This window comes from Rhinichthys klamathensis, unplaced genomic scaffold (assembly GCF_029890125.1).
Source record: "Rhinichthys klamathensis goyatoka isolate OS25496 unplaced genomic scaffold, OSU_Roscu_1.1 h1tg000103l_1, whole genome shotgun sequence".
Taxonomy (NCBI): Eukaryota; Metazoa; Chordata; class Actinopteri; order Cypriniformes; family Leuciscidae; genus Rhinichthys; species Rhinichthys klamathensis.
The window spans coordinates 3,096,352-3,113,533 of record NW_026606642.1 but is presented as its reverse complement, the minus strand read 5'-3'; the positions used below and the strand labels follow the sequence as shown (position 1 = coordinate 3,113,533).

Genomic DNA, 17,182 nt, shown 5'->3' with positions numbered 1-17,182 from the left:
AAGTTAATAGACAATTACATGGATTTTTCTTTCTTTCTTCAAATCTCAATTGCAGCATTGACTATTAAACATTTATGGTCTAGAGGTAGCCTTTTTCTCTCTCTCTCTCGTGAAAACCGAATATGTTCATCATTGGTTACAGTCTATCAAGCATGGACACGTTTGTTTGCATTTTATTTTCTGATCTCACCGGATCGAATAGCAGTCTCCGCAACGGCGATAGATAAGCGCGCGTCCGAGTGAAGACGGTGCGCGCGCCACAAAATACACTATCCATGCAACTGATAGCAGCGAAAACGAGCGCTCAGCTTGATTTAAAAAACAACATATTTTAGCGCTAGATCTCTTATTTAATTGCTGCAATATATACCTGTCTCTTTCAGCATAATATAAATAATCGAGATATACTTTACCAATAAATCGGCGTAAACGTCTCTACGTGTTTTCTTTTCTTTTTCTTTTCCTGTCAGTCGTCTCGTATAAGATCTCTGGTTCAGGGCGCGGCTCAGAATCACTCGGAGAACAGAGGACTTGAACAACTCTACGGATCATCTAGCCTATCCATCACTCTACATCAACATGAAGAGCGCACTTACACATGTTCTTTTCTTATTATGTGCGATCTGTAAGTGGTTCTTTTATGTAACATAACTGCAGCACTTTCGTTTTCTACACACCTGCACAAGCATTCTTTTCAATATTTTATTATTCTTTGAATTTCAAAATAACAACTGTGATCACTAGCTAGGACATATTTTGTATAGTGCACAATAATGACTACATGATATTTTAGTCTAAGTAATATTCATGGTAGACACTGGCAGTGTTCACACAGGCCTTGTTGTTTTCAAGGCATAGTTCGCAACATTGTTCATTGAGTTCCAATTAATCTAATGCATTGAATTCAATTATATTGTTTGTTTGAGACGAAACTCGAATATAGCCTAATAATTCTATACTCATTTGTTGGTAATTATTATTAAGATTGAGTTGCAAATATTTATCCGTTGTTGTTTCCACATAAATAATATATATATATATATATATCACTTTTATATTTATTTTGCATATGTCCACATGCTTTCCTGTAGCTCATACAGTAGAGCGTTGTCGCTTGCAACGCCAAGGTCGTGGGTTTGATTCCCAGGGATTTCTGACTTTCTGTTTGTTCTCCAGATGTATTTGGTGATGCAGAGAAAGTATCAGTGCCAGTCATTGAGGGACAGTCTGTCACTTTACACACTGGTGTTACTGAAATACAGAAATATGATCTGATAGAATGGAGGTTAAATAGAAATCGCATTGCTAGAATCAGTGGTGACAACTCCAGTCCTGAAGGGGCATTCAGAGACGGACTGCAGCTGGACAAACAGACTGGAGATCTCAAGATCACAAACATCAAAACTACAGACTCTGGAGAATATAAACTGAAGATCACCAGTACCAGAGGGTTCCCAGTGCAGACATTCAATGTCAGTGGTGAGTGTATCACATTTTTTTAAATTTAACAATTGCTATTTACATAATTAACACCCTATAAACAATTTAAATTCTCTATAAACAATGTTTTGTTACGGATGTAAAATGTTACTGGCAAACTGCTACAAAGCAGTTACATACAAAGAATTTCAGTTTTATTTATGAATAAAATATTTGTCATTATCTGACCAGAAAACTAACAAACAGACCATTTAATATTCAATACAATTGCTGCTTTATTATAAGGAAATATGGAAAAAACATTTTCATTTTCATTCTGTGATAAAATTATCATATCAGTACAGTCACAAGTTGGACTTTAGATTTCCTAAAAAGACAATTAAAAAATGTAATTTAAATGATTTTCTTCTCAAAACAGCTGTGAGAAATTTTGTATTGTTGAGATGAATTTAGACGTGTTGGTCTAGAGGTCTTCTGATCTTGAATTTTTACAATATAACTAAGAATGTGTGTATTTCATTGCCTCTGTTCTGCACTCTGTACAATGACAATAGAGTTGAATGTGATCTAGCACATTTCTGAATAATCAGTCAATACAGAAGTCCAAATTGAATGGCATCTCAGATGCATTTTATTGTGCAAACAAAAATATTATCATTAAACAAGAAAAAAATCTATGTCTATAATGTCTATACACCAGAGACTCACAAACAGGACCTTTTCATCTAAAATCAAATCAAATTCTCATTTGCATTATAGGGATAGTTCACCCAAAAATGATGTCAGTAATTATTCACCCTCATGTTGTTCCAACCCCGTAAGACTTTCGTTCATCTTCGGCAGTAGGCCCCCTCTTAGGCAGGCCAAATATATAGTTTGTCCAAGGACATTTTAATATGGCATTTACAGTTTTACTGACTTAAAAGGAACTTTGTTGTACTATGCTGGAGTAAAGTCCATAAATGATTTTTCTTTCACATATAGATAGGATTTAGTAAAACTATGTTGGGTGGACCTCTGTCCCTCTAGGGGGGTTCGGGGGCATGCTCCCCCGGACCCCCGCAAGAAAATGTTGTACATTTTAAGGTTAAATGCATCAATCTGGTGCACTTTGAGAGCTCAAAATGAAGAGCTTCAACCGGCTTTAACCCATGAACTGTGCACACTGAACAAAGAAAAAGCATTGACTTGTACCTGGACATTAACCCTTTAACTGTCACCCCCCCTTTTTTCGCATAGACATGAAAATCACTATCCAAACTTAAATGGTTGTAATTCAAGAATGCTTTGGAATATAGACCTATGGTTGGTCTTGTTTTTAAGAAGACATTTCCCAGATTATTGTAGAAGTGAAATAAATTATGAAAGTGAAACAGAAAAATTGTTATGTAAGTTTGAGTTTATGAAAATAAACAATGTAAAAAAAATAATTATTTATATTTTATTTAAAATATATATATTACAAAATACATTTTACTCTAAAACTGCAAGAAAATGAAAGCCAAAAATCTTAAGAACTTGTGTTCCAAATTTTAGGTTGATATCTCAAAAAATGATCTTTCAGTAAGATTTTGTTTGGGCGCAGTACCAAACCTTTTCACTAGATGACAACCAGACTCCATTACTGCCCATATAAGGGCGCCTCCATTTTCATATATGTTTTGAGTGATCTGAACCATGTATTTCCATAATTTTCATACAATTTATGAAGTAGACATCCTATTCAGAAGTAGTATGGGTGGTTTGACAGTATTTGATTTGAATTCAACCTCTAATAAACGCATAAAAAGAGCACATATGTGCGTTATAGCTCGCAGCCGCATCACACATCGAGAATCCATAATATTTTTCTTTCTATTTAAAACATTTTCAGACCTTATTTTCTAATACAATTGAATTGGTGTTATCTTTTGAACTCTTGGCATGAAAACAAACTGAGGTTTATACCAATCTTTCATGATTTTTCATGTTTATTGCTATTTCAAAATAAAAGAGGGCTCAAACATATTTTTAGTTATGATATAGTCTCAGTCTATTACATTATCACTGGTGTTTTAGGATTCCAAACAATTTAATGATTTATATAATTATTCCTATGACGTAAAATCCATATAGCCTATACCTGTACTGTATAAATGAAAAAGAATATTTCAAAAGTATATTTTACATTACACTATAGTATAGGAAAATTAAAATACTTTTGTCTTAATTGCTTCACTTGCAAGAAATAAACCCTTGAGCTTTTATTTTGGAGAAAACACCAGATCACCATGCTGATCGCGTGAGCAAATTGCGCACTTTTCCTTAAATCATGCAGCACAAACAGAATGCCTATAGGCTACTTAATTAAAGTCTTGTGCTGGTTTATAAAGGCACAAAGCCATATCATGGTTTCGATTTTAGTTCGTTGGCAAAATATGTTTTATGGCAATTGCACTTTGGAGTTCTTGTCTGGTTTGTGTCTTGTTTTTGGACTGTGTTGTATGGATTTTGACCCTTTTACCCTTTGCCTGGCTGACAATGATTATGGATTATGAGTCAGAATTTCAGAATCTCATCCAGAGGCCGTTCCCAAGCTGCCCGCTGTCATCTCGGAGATCGTTACAGAGCAGTCTGCTGTCGTCCTGGAGACCGTTCTCGAACAGCCCGCTGTCGTCCCGGAGACCATCTCTGAGCAGCCTGGTCATCTCTGAGCAGCCTGGTCATCTCGTCGCGGTCGAAGAGGCTACCCTCTCTCTTTATGTGGCCGCCGTGATGTGTGTCTGGGCCGCACATGTCAACTGTTTCCACCATCAGTCCTGCCATGGCCAAGAGGGCTGTCTTCACGCTTTATGCAGTGGCCGTTGTGCATGCATAGAGGAAGCACATGGTTTCTGCCGATCCAGAGACTGTTCGCGTCACGTCTGCCGATCCAGAGACTGTTTACGTCACGTCTGCCGATCCAGAGACTGTTCACGTCACGTCTGCCGATCCAGAGACTGTTCACGTCAGGTCTGCCGATCCAGAGACTGTTCACGTCACGTCTGCCGATCCAGAGACCGTTCACGTCACGCCTGCTGAGCCAGTGTCTCCGGACAAGATGGCTGCAGCCGAGCCGGTGTCTGTTCCTGTGCCTGAACCGGAAACTTCACAGTGTTATTTCACAGTGTCTGGTTTGTGTTTCCCTGGGTTTCCACCAGAAGTCCTTTTCCACCACGGTGTCCTTCACTCAGACTACATTTCCCATCATCCTGTTTGTCACTCATTGATTATTGCACACAGCTGTTTCCCGTCACCTTGTTGGTATCTGTGTGTATATACCCTGTTTGTTTCAGTGATTGTCATCGAGTCCTTGTTTTATGTCAACTGCACTTTGGAGTTCTTGGCTAATCTACCGATAGATTGCAATTGCTAACGTCATTTATACTCTAAATGAGCTTACTTGATTTTCCGCCATCAATCTTCGTTACTGCGCGAACTTCCGCGAACTTCCACGAATTTCCGGCGTGTGCATGTGATTGTAACGTGCGCGAGGGGTGGCGTGTGCCCGATCTGTGATTGACAGTCAGATCTCACACCCCCCTGCGCTGATTGGACCCGATGATCCGGGAGCTGTGGATTTTTGCAAAACAATAACATGCTCCAGGTGGAGTTAGAAGCTCGGGTTCTCTTACGAGAGGTTCTCTCGTATTGCGTAAGCTAGCTTACGCTGCGGGAAAGATTCATCTTTGCTGAGATATTGAAGCCAAAAAATTATTCCATAATTTGTATCCATACACAACGCAGTTCCTCTGCGGCAGACCTAGAGCGGGCTAGCTAGCAGCTCATTGGTTCGCTCAGAGAGAACTGCTTAAGCCTATGGGAGAGCGGGGCTGAACCCGCTTCCAATGAGAGGCGCCCGCGCGCTCATTGCGTCATGGCCCGCCAGAATGGGCGTGGCCATGGTGTATATAACAGTCTCTCCCAGGCTTACATGTTGATTCATTTCATCTTCAGCAAGCTGCACGCTTCTGCTGTTCCTGAGAAAAGCCGTCGCCGTCGAGAAGGCATCACTCTAGCGAGCTCACGGACCCTGAAGAAGCCGGCCGTCTTCGCCACCTTCAGCCGCCCTGCAAGCTAGCGCCATCCGACGACTGTATCCTTTCTCTATTATATCCTAAAAGAGCCGAGCGTCTTTTTAAAGATGTCTCGTTTTTCCTGCGGCTCTTGCCGCGCTCGTCTCGAGGACGGAGACCGCCATGTCATCTGCGCTCTCTGCCTGGGACTCGAGCATGCAGAACTCGCCCTCGCGGACGGAGGATGCGACTTCTGTGAAAGCCTGCCGTTATCGTCCCTGCGGGCACGACTTCTGGCAGTGAAATCCGCTCCCGCGCCGCCTGTCTCTTCGCCGCGTAAGAAGAAACGCCGCTCTCAGAGGCCGCCGGAGCCCCCAGCGGAAACATGCGGGCCGCCGCCGCCGCCTCCCGCTTCCCGCTCTCCCTCCCCGCCCCTACCGGACATACAGTTGCCGCCGAGTGGCCGCTCTGTCGCTTCTGATGACGCCGCGGAGGAGAAGGACTCCTGTTCACTGCTCGCTTCAGACAGTGAAGACTGGTCATCTCTCGGATCCACGAGAGAGTCGACGGGGACCCGCGCCGGGATAGAGGAAGAGCTGATACGCCTCCTCTCACAGGCCGTCGAACGCCTCGGTCTCGAGTGGTCTCCTCCACCCGAGCAGGCCCCGAACCGGATGGACGGCAGCTTTTTCCATCGGCGCTCGACCCCCGCGGGCAGCCGGGCCGCTCCATTCCTGCCTGAACTTCATGCAGAGCTGACGAAGTCCTGGAATGCCCCGCTCTCGGCTAGAAACCGCTCCGATATATCCGCCTCGCTGCGCTCGGTGGACGGAGCCGCCGAAAGAGGTTACTCAGCCATGCCGCCCGTCGAGGACTTGGTCGCCACGCACCTCTGCCCGCCCTCTGCCAGATTGGCGCTCTTCACCCACGCTTCCTTCGAAAGCTTGCAGAGCGACCTCGAGCTTTCATGCTCGCGCCTACGCCGCCGCCGGTCAGGCCGCCGCTGCGCTACATTCTATGTCTGTCCTCCAAGTATTACAGAGCGATATTCTCCGTGAGTGGGCCGAAGGCGGTAGGAACCCCTCCCCCGCTGTCACGGATCTGAGAAGTGCTACGGACCTCGCCCTTCGCGCCACTAAGGCCGCCGCACAAGCTCTGGGGAAATGCATGGCCAGCCTCTGTGTTGCCGAGAGACACTTATGGCTCACGCTCGCCGACATGGGAGACTCTGAGCGCGCCGCGTTTCTTAACGCGCCCCTGGGCCTGTTTGGATCTGCTGTCACGGGAATCGTCGATCGCTTTTCTGAGGTACAGAAAGCTACTCAGGCGATAAATTTGTTTCTGCCCCGCCGCGCTAGCTCTTCCACGGGCCGCTCTCGCGAGCCTCCCGCCAGAGCTCCACCGCAGCGCCCCCCTCCGCAGACCCAAACAACCCAGCGCAGACAGGGCGGCCGCCCTCGCTCTCGCTCTGACAGCCGCCGCAGACCGCCGCCCCCACGAGGCCCGCGACCTAAGATCACGCTGATGCCTGATCGTCAGAAGTCTGCCTAGCAAAGTCAAGAAAACGACGGTGCTCTCCCGCCGCGGCCGGACCGCCGTCAAAGCTTCGCCCTCTGCCAGTCCCCGTTATTTCGCCGACTGCTGTAGTGTTGACCGCCACAAACAAGTCGGTGTCCCAGCCCGCTTGCGAGCGTCAAAAAGCCGTTTTTATGGCTACCCAGAGAAATCTCAAAAAGAGAAAATTTGCCAGTTGTGTAGAAAATGTGCCCACAATCATGTGCTCACTCATACACACAAGCATAACATATCCCGTGTCTCTATCAGAGCCCCATCACATGAAACGGGCACAGCCCGCTCTAATATCAGAGAACATAAACACGCCCGCGAGCTCGTGCGCGTGTCCCCTCTCTGCTCGCTCTGTTTCACGGCCCATAGACTCCTCTCTGAGTGCAAATCCCGTTGCCACACACATTCAAAGCGCGCCCACACACTGTGTCCAGCCCGCTATGTGCAGCAATCAGGGCAATATAGCCATTCGGCCTCTAGCCGCATGCTCCAAAGCGTGGGAAACCATTCCAGGCATTTCCCCGTGGGTGTTAAGCATTATAAAGAACGGCTATCTGCTGCAGTTTCGCCGCCGCCCGCCTCGTGCGCGCGCGCAGCTCGAATCTACTGTCAGCCCGCTGGCCGCCGGCACGCTCCGCTCAGAAATTGCGTCGCTGTTGCAAAAGGGCGCTATAGAGAGAGTCCCGCCATCTATGACCGAGTCGGGGTTTTACGGCCGTTATTTTCTGATTCCCAAGAAAGACGGCGGCCTCAGACCGATTTTAGATCTCAGGTCTTTGAACAGAGCGCTCATGAAGAGACCGTTCAAGATGCTCACTACCAGGAAATTCCTCGCGCAAGTGCGCCAGGGGGACTGGTTCATCTCTCTAGACCTGAAAGACGCCTATTTTCAGATCCAGATAAATCCCCGTCACAGGCCATTCTTACGTTTCGCCTTCGAGGGTCTTGTTTATCAATACGCCGTTCTCCCGTTCGGCTTATCTCTGGCGCCCCGTACATTCACGAAGTGCATGGATACGGCGCTCGCCCCCCTGCGAAGCCAGGGGCTGCGCATTCTGAATTATCTGGACGACTGGCTGATTTTGGCCCAATCACAGACGGAGCTTCTGTCGCACCGCGCAGTTCTCCTCGACCATCTGGAAACGCTGGGCCTCTCTGTCAACTGGACAAAGAGCTCCCTTCTTCCCAGTCAATCGATTTCCTTCCTAGGAATAGATTTGAACTCGGTCACGATGACGGCTCGCCTGTCTACACAGCGCGCGCGCAGTGTTCAGCGTCTAGCCGCCTCGTTTCGGATGGACACCCGCAGACCTCTGAAAACTTTTCAGAGGATGCTGGGTTACATGGCCTCAGCCTCCGCTGTACTTCAGCTGGGCCTTCTGCACATGCGCCCGCTTCAGCTCTGGTTAAACAGCCGTGTACCCCACCGCGCGTGGAACACGGGCCGCCAGCTGATCAGGGTTACGCAGACATGTCTCACGGCGCTGCAGCCATGGACAGTAGCAGAATGGTTTCGACAAGGCGTCACGATGGGGACCTTTTCCCGCCGAAAAGTCATCTCGACAGATGCATCCAACACGGGTTGGGGTGCAGTCTGCGAGGGCTCACCGGCCTTCGGCCATTGGTCGACTCAGGAAAGCCCCTTACACATAAACTGTCTGGAAATGCTTGCGGTCGAGAACGCGCTCTCGCGCTTTCTCCCGCTCATTCGGGGACACCACGTCCTGATCCGTTCGGACAACATGGCTGTGGTCTCCTATCTCAACCGTCAGGGCGGTGTCAGATCCAGAAATCTCTGTCTACTGACACACCGCATTCTAGTTTGGTCTCAGAGCCGCCTGCTCTCGCTCAGAGCGACGCATGTGCCGGGCCATCTGAACGACGGTCCAGACATATTGTCCAGGAACCTCATCTCCACAGGAGAATGGTCCCTGAACGCACAAACGGTCCAATTACTGTGGCGGCTATTCGGCAGAGCAGAAGTAGACCTCTTCGCGTCAGAAGAGAACGCTCACTGCCCAATATATTTTTCGAGGAGCGAGGACGCGCTAGCCCAGGAATGGCCTCGCCGCCCGCTCTATGCATTTCCCCCGTTCGCTCTATTACCTCAGGTAATTCAGAGGATCAGGGACACACGCCACTCGGTGCTCCTCATAGCTCCGCGTTGGGAGAGTCAGAATTGGGTTCCGGAGCTCACGCAGCTGTCGCAGACAGCCCCGTGGCCCATCCCAGTCAGAGCAGATCTCCTCTCTCAAGCTCGCGGCACGATCTGGCACCCCCATCCACAGCGCTGGGCGCTACATGCATGGGTGATCAACGACTATTCGTCGATTTGCCAGAAGGAGTAAGAAACACTATCATACAGGCTAGAGCACCTTCCACGAGAAGGCTCTATGCGTCTAAATGGTCTGTGTTCTCAAAATGGTGCACCGACAAACAGCTGGACCCACGGTCGTGCGAGGTGCCGTCTTTGCTCGTTTTCCTCCAAGAGATGCTGGACAAGGGCAGGTCCCCCTCCACTCTCAAGGTTTATGTGGCAGCCGTCGCGGCGTTCGCTGAACCCCGACGCGCTCAGCCCCTGGGCAAAGACGAGTTAGTCATCCGCTTCCTCAGGGGAGCTAAGAGGATGAACCCTCCGCGGCCCCCGTCGGTTCCGATTTGGGATCTTTCTATAGTCCTCGAAGCTATGAAAGCATCCCCGTTCGAACCGCTCGAGTCTGTGGACCTAAAATACCTCTCGCTCAAAACCGTTTTCCTGACGGCTCTGTCCTCAGTAAAACGCGTAGGAGATCTTCACGCGCTCTCATCCAGCGCCGCGTGTCTTGAGTTTGGGCCGAATGATTCTGTTGTCATTCTCAAACCTAGGCATGGCTATGTCCCGAAAGCGATTGGTACCCCGTTCAGGGCCCAGATTATTTCCCTATCGGCTCTGCCTTCATCCGATAGTGAGCGCGACGCCAATCTCCTCTGCCCGGTGCGGGCTCTGAGATTGTACACTACGCGCGCTGCCGCGTTCAGATGCGCTGAGCAGCTTTTCGTGTCGTTTGGGGGGCGCACCAAAGGTCTGGCCGCCTCTAAACAGACACTGTCTAGATGGATAGTGGACGCTATTGCCTCTGCTTACGCATCTAAATGCCTGCCCTGCCCTCTGGGCATCAGGGCGCACTCCACTAGAGGCATGGCCTCATCGTGGGCATGGTCCTGTGGAATTTCCATTCATGACATTTGTGTGGCCGCGGGATGGGCCTCCCCGTCCACTTTTGTCAGATTTTACAACTTGGAAGTTCCCGCCTTGCAGGCAAAATTACTAGCTGTCTAACGACCAGCTCTCTAAGAAGCTGCATTACTGAGAGTCCCTCACAACCGGTTCGCCCCTTGTGCTCTCTTTAAAATGCTTATACACTTCATGTGCCCGCTCTGCTGGCCCCATACATGCTTAGGTGTACTCTCCTTGTGCCCGCTCTGCCGGCCTCAGTATACATTCACTCCACGTTCAAAATTCCCCGGTATATCCCTGGGATTCATGAGTGGATTCATAGCGCGCACGGCGTTGACCAGGTGTTCCCGCAGCGTAAGCTAGCTTACGCAATACGAGAGAACCTCTCGTAAGAGAACGAATCGGTTACCTAACGTAACCTCGGTTCTCTCTAGAGAGAGAACGAGTATTGCGTTCCCTGCCGTGCTTGCGCTACTAGCGTTTCGCTTCACGCTGAAATAAATCAACATGTAAGCCTGGGAGAGACTGTTATATACACCATGGCCACGCCCATTCTGGCGGGCCATGACGCAATGAGCGCGCGGGCGCCTCTCATTGGAAGCGGGTTCAGCCCCACTCTCCCATAGGCTTAAGCAGTTCTCTCTGAGCGAACCAATGAGCTGCTAGCTAGCCCGCTCTAGGTCTGCCGCAGAGGAACTGCGTTGTGTATGGATACAAATTATGGAATAATTTTTTGGCTTCAATATCTCAGCAAAGATGAATCTTTCCCGCAGCGTAAGCTAGCTTACGCAATACTCGTTCCCTCTAGAGAGAACCGAGGTTACGTTAGGTAACCGATTCGTTTTTTTCTAAAACCACTTTATTTATGTTGTTCTGTCGGATTATAGTGTGTCGATTTCATTGAATATGATCAAAAAAATGTTGCCGACGGCAGCTTTAAATATGAGCAAATGCTAAATGTTGAAAAAAGGTATTGGCTTTGCCAGCATAGGGGATAATGGAAATTTTAGCTTTTAAAAATGTTTAGAAAATATTTTTTTGTAATGTTTTACAATTTTTTTTTTTTTTTTTTAGATTCTTTTTTTTATTAATATTAAATACTGCCTTGATGAACATAAGCATATAGTATGTGTGTGCATTCTCCGTCTGCTTTGGACTAGCTAAAAAAATCTAAATAAAATGACTGACTCACATGAGTCACATGATGTTTATTACACAAGACTCAGTGATCTTCTGTAAATCTCTTTACTGACAGTGTTATAAAAGTGATAACTGACAAAGAAACTCTTCTGGTTTGTTCTTCAGTTGTGACTGATCCTAGATCTGATGGAGTGACGGTTGTGTCAGTGACAGAGGGAGATTCTGTTGTTCTACATGCTGATGTTACTAAAATACTGAAAGATGACGAGATACTGTGGAGGTTTAGAGATAAATATGATATTGCTATAATGAAAAAAGATGAAGACATCTTCTCTACATATGATTATATTGCTGATGGGATATTCAGACGCAGACTGCAGCTGAATCATCAGACTGGAAATCTCATTATCAGTGACATCACATACAACACCTCTGGACTTTATGAAGTTGATATCAAGAGGAGAACATACACCATACACAAGGCATTCAATGTGACTGTTACAGGTGAGTCACTTCAGTATTTAAATGTAATAATGGTTGTATTCAAATTAGCACTGTAAAATATTTACATAATTTGATGTTTACACGAAAACATTGAGACAAAAATCTGTATCTTAAACTGTTACTTTAGTATTAGTACAAGGCATTTGGTGCAAAATAAAATATGTGTATAGGATTTATTATTATGGTTGTCTGTGAATGTTCTCATGAATTTTATTCTTGTATGTTTTATCCTGAGACAGACAAACTGAACAGAGTGTCAGTGAAAGAGGGAGTTACTGTCATTCTCGAATCTGGTGTTACTGAATTAGACAGAGATGATCTGGTGCAATGGAGATTTGAACATGAAGACGTCTTAGCAGAAATCAATAAAACGGCTGGAATCTCCTCCTCATATGATGATGTTCCTGATGGGAGATTCAGAGAAAGACTGAAACTGGACAATCAGACTGGATCTCTGACCATCACACACACCAGAACTGAAGACTCTGGACTCTATCACCTTGAAATCACCAGCGACAGACACATCATATTCAGGAAATTCGTTCTTTCTGTCTGTGGTGAGTAAATCAAGTGTTGTGTAAAAAAAAAAATATATATATATATATAGACAGGTGCATATATTTAGAATATCATCAAAAAGTTGATTTATTTCAGTAATTCCATTCAAAAAGGGAAATTTGGATATTATATTCATGCATTACACACAGACTGATATATTTCAAGTGTTCATTCTTTTTAATTTTGATGATTATAACTGACAACTAATGAAAATCCCAAATTCAGTATCTCAGAAAATTGGAATATTGTGAAAAGGTTCAATATTGAAGACACCTGGTGCCACACTCTCATCAGCTAATTAACTCGAAACACCTGCAAAGGCCTTTAAATGGTCTCTCAGTCTAGTTCTGTAGGCTACACAATCATGGGGAAGACTGCTGACTTGACAGCTGTCCAAAAGACGACCATTGACATCTTGCTCAAGGAGGGCAAGACACAAAAGGTCATTGCTAAAGAGGCTGGCTGTTCACAGAGCTCTGTGTCCAAGCACATTAATAGAGAGGCGAAGGGAAGAAAAATATGTGCTAGAAAAAAGTATACAAGCATTAGGGATAACAGCTTGGAGAGGATTGTGAAACAAAACCCATTCAAAAATGTGGGGGACATTCACAAAGAGTGGACTGGAGTCAGTGCTTCAAGAACCACCACACACAGACGTATGCAAGACATGGGTTTCAGCTGTCGCATTCCTTGTGTCCGGCCACTCTCGAACAAGACAGCGTCAGAAGCGTCTCGCCCGGGCTAAAGACAAAAAGGATTGGACTGCTGCTGAACGGTCCAAAGTTATGTTCTCTGATGAAAGTAAATTTGGCATTTCCTTTGGAAATCAAGGTCCCAGAGTCTGGAGGAAGAGAGGTGAAGCACAGATTCCACGTTGCTTGATGTCCAGTGTAAAGTTTCCACAGTCAGTGATGGTTTGGGGTGCCATGTCATCTGCTGGTGTTGGTCCACTGTGTTTTCTGAGGTCCCAGGTCAACGCAGCCGTCTACCAGGAAGTTTTAGAGCACTTCATGCTTCCTTTTGCTGACCAACTTTATAAAGATGCAGATTTCATTTTCCAACAGGACTTGGCACCTGCACACAGTGCCAAAGCTACCAGTACCTGGTTTAAGGACCATGGTATCCCTGTTCTTAATTGGCCAGCAAACTCGCCTGACCTAAACCCGATAGAAAATCTATGTGGTATTGTGAAGAGGAATATGCGATACGCCAGACCCAACAATGCAGAAGAGCTGAAGGCCACTATCAGAGCAACCGGTGCTCTCATAACACCTGAGCAGTGCCACAGACTGATCGACTCCATGCCACGCCGCATTGCTGCAGTAATTCAGGCAAAAGGAGCCCCAACTACCGTAAATCCTAAAATAAAAACCGGTAGTCAATTAAAAGCTGGGCCTCTGATAGTGGCCGGGGGCAGGGTCAACACATACAAATAAAGGCCGGTCTCAAATTAAGGCCGGGGGAAATTTAGTGTTGATGATAGGTAGTGATGGGCAGATCAAGGCTTTGTGAAGCAATGAAACAGTTGAACCAAATGGGCCATACTGTTTCGAGGCTTCGAATCAATCCGACACCCGTCTCCACTGTGACTGATGTCTCTGATGTTTATCATGTTTGATATATAAGACACATCACACTAATGATATTCTCTTTCACTTTTTGAATGTAATTACTGAAATAAATCAACTTTTGGATGATATTCTAATTATATGACCAGCACCTGTGAATATAGGCTCTCTCTAGGCCTATACACTCACCTAAAGGATTATTAGGAACACCATACTAATACTGTGTTTGACCCCCTTTCGCCTTAAGAACTGCCTTAATTCTACGTGGCATTGATTCAACAAGGTGCTGAAAGCATTCTTTAGAAATGTTGGCCCATATTGATAGGATAGCATCTTGCAGTTGATGGAGATTTGTGGGATGCACATCCAGGGCACGAAGCTCCCGTTCCACCACATCCCAAAGATGCTCTATTGGGTTGAGATCTGGTGACTGTGGGGGCCATTTTAGTACAGTGAACTCATTGTCATGTTCAAGAAACCAATTTGAAATGATTCGAGCTTTGTGACATGGTGCATTATCCTGCTGGAAGTAGCCATCAGAGGATGGGTACATGGTGGCCGTAAAGGGATGGACATGGCCAGAAACAATGTTTAGGTAGGCCGTGGCATTTAAACGATGCCCGATTGGCACTAAGGGGCCTAAAGTGTGCCAAGAAAACATCCCCCACACCATTACACCACCACCACCAGCCTGCACAGTGGTAACAAGGCATGATGGATCCATGTTCTCATTCTGTTTACGCCAAATTCTGACTCTACCATCTGAATGTCTCAACAGAAATCGAGACTCATCAGACCAGGCAACATTTTTCCAGTCTTCAACTGTCCAATTTTGGTGAGCTCTTGCAAATTGTAACCTCTTTTTCCTATTTGTAGTGGAGATGAGTGGTACCCGGTGGGGTCTTCTGCTGTTGTAGCCCATCCGCCTCAAGGTTGTGCGTGTTGTGGCTTCACAAATGCTTTGCTGCATACCTCGGTTGTAACGAGTGGTTATTTCAGTCAAAGTTGCTCTTCTATCAGCTTGAATCAGTCGGCCCATTCTCCTCTGACCTCTAGCATCAACAAGGCATTTTCGCCCACAGGACTGCCGCATACTGGATGTTTTTCCCTTTTCACACCATTCTTTGTAAACCCTAGAAATGGTTGCGTGTGAAAATCCCAGTAACTGAGCAGATTGTGAAATACTCAGACTGGCCCGTCTGGCACCAACAACCATGCCACGCTCAAAATTGCTTAAATCACCTTTCTTTCCCATTCTGACATTCAGTTTGGAGTTCAGGAGATTGTCTTGACCAGGACCACACCCCTAAATGCATTGAAGCAACTGCAATGTGATTGGTTGATTAGATATTTGCATTAATGAGAAATTGAACAGGTGTTCCTAATAATCCTTTAGGTGAGTGTATAAGGAGTTGTTAATTTAAGCAGCAACTCAATAAGGAGACCAAACTAATAAGCTTAGGTAGAGAGAAAGGCCAAACTAAAAAACACATGTAGCTCTGAGGGATAATAAAGATATTCTGACGCGAAGTGATGCGTTTGTTTGAGAAAAATATTCATATTTAATGATTAATAATAATGGTAATCACCATGCAATCTTTAATACATTTATTTAAACATTAACAAGCATATTATCTCATAGCTATTTGAATATATAAGCATTATAATGTTAGTTAATTATTTATTAATGAAGCTTTGTATCCTTGTAAAGAATCTGTCTCAGGTTATATAGTGCTGATGTTTATAGTGTGTGTTATAGATCAGACATATTCACACTAATGTCTGTCTTTATCATTACAGTATCAGATCTTCTCTGATGTTTATAATGTTTGATATATAAGACACATCACACTAACTAATGATATTCTCTCTATATCATTACAGGTCCAGATGATGTATTTTTGCTTTTTACTTTTGCTTCTGTTGCTGTTGGTGTTGGTGTTCTGCTGGTGATTGTGGCTGCTTGTGTGTTTGTCCGTTGCTGCTACAAGAGGGCTACAGTAGTAGAAACTCACTGGGGTAAGTATCACACACAGTTCAAATAATATGAAAACATAAAAGTCTGATTCCCTTTAACCCCTTACTCGTCAAAGATCACTGGTGACCCCAGATCATCGCTGTTCTACCTATCTATTACTCATTTAAACATCACACACTTACTTGATCTGGACAAACTCAGCACCATAAGAAAGATTTAAGACTCCATGCAACTTCGATATTTGACCACTGTTTATGATTAAACTGGTTTGAAGTGACATTAATTTCTTAATTTATGCCAGGAGTGCAAAATAACAATTCTGTAACGTTCTAGCCTGGCTGCCATCCCGAACCCTGCCTACAACAATTTTTGGTCGGGAAGTTCGGTCTGGACTCGATCCATTGAGGAGTAATTATGATCAGTCAAAAAATGTTCGGACCAATCAAATTGCCAGGGCGGGCTTTATACGATGATTGACAGATGAGGTGCAGTTACGTAATCCTCACGTCACCAAAGAACGCTTGGGTTGAATTCGTTTACAACAAAGTTCTGCCGCTGGAGAATTGAGATTTCACGAGTTCACACTTACAAATAAGTCAGATAGAATAAATGTGTATATGACGTGCTGTCCGAGGAGAGGGCTCCGTGATCGGTATTCGGCCCGAACCCAGAGTACTCCCCCGTATTCCTGGCTGTGAAAGAACAAGCCAAGAGTGAGGATTCGGGGTGGTGGAGGGATGCTGAAAACTGTCGAGGAGTGTTAGGTGAGTTAGAGTGAATATACTTCCTCTCATGCTGATAGGGTAACGTTAGACATGGTATTGTTTGATGACAAGTTGATTGATTGGATTGATTATTTGAACGTGCTCCTCCCGAACATTGTTTATGAAATAACAATAATGATGTGTAGATTATGCCATCGCGTCTGTTATAGAAGATATCGACAGCGCATTGCTTTTAAAAGACGAACAGAGAACCGCGATCAAGGGATTTGTCGGTCGGAAAGATGAATGAAGAACATGCGCGTCATTTACTCCGTTGCTCTGATTGGTTGTAGGTCTATCAAATTGAAATGCAGAGGCATTTTCTTTCCTGGTTCGGTTGAAACACGCCCCATAATCACAGCCCAATGGAGCAGTATCAGACTCTTTTTTTTTATTTCTTTTTTTTTTCTTTT

At 45.4% G+C, this 17,182-nt stretch overlaps 1 protein-coding gene across 1 annotated transcript; it reads left to right on the top strand.

Annotated features, from left to right (window-relative positions):
• Window positions 1-1,077: 1,077 nt before the first annotated feature.
• Window positions 1,078-12,479, top strand: LOC130087002 (uncharacterized). Its single transcript, XM_056253204.1, has 4 exons — window positions 1,078-1,087; window positions 1,177-1,479; window positions 11,563-11,901; window positions 12,141-12,479. The coding sequence occupies exons 1-4, from the start codon at window positions 1,078-1,080 to the stop codon at window positions 12,464-12,466; spliced, it is 978 nt and encodes a 325-aa protein (XP_056109179.1). The 3' UTR covers window positions 12,467-12,479.
• The last annotated feature ends 4,703 nt before the right edge of the window (window positions 12,480-17,182 follow it).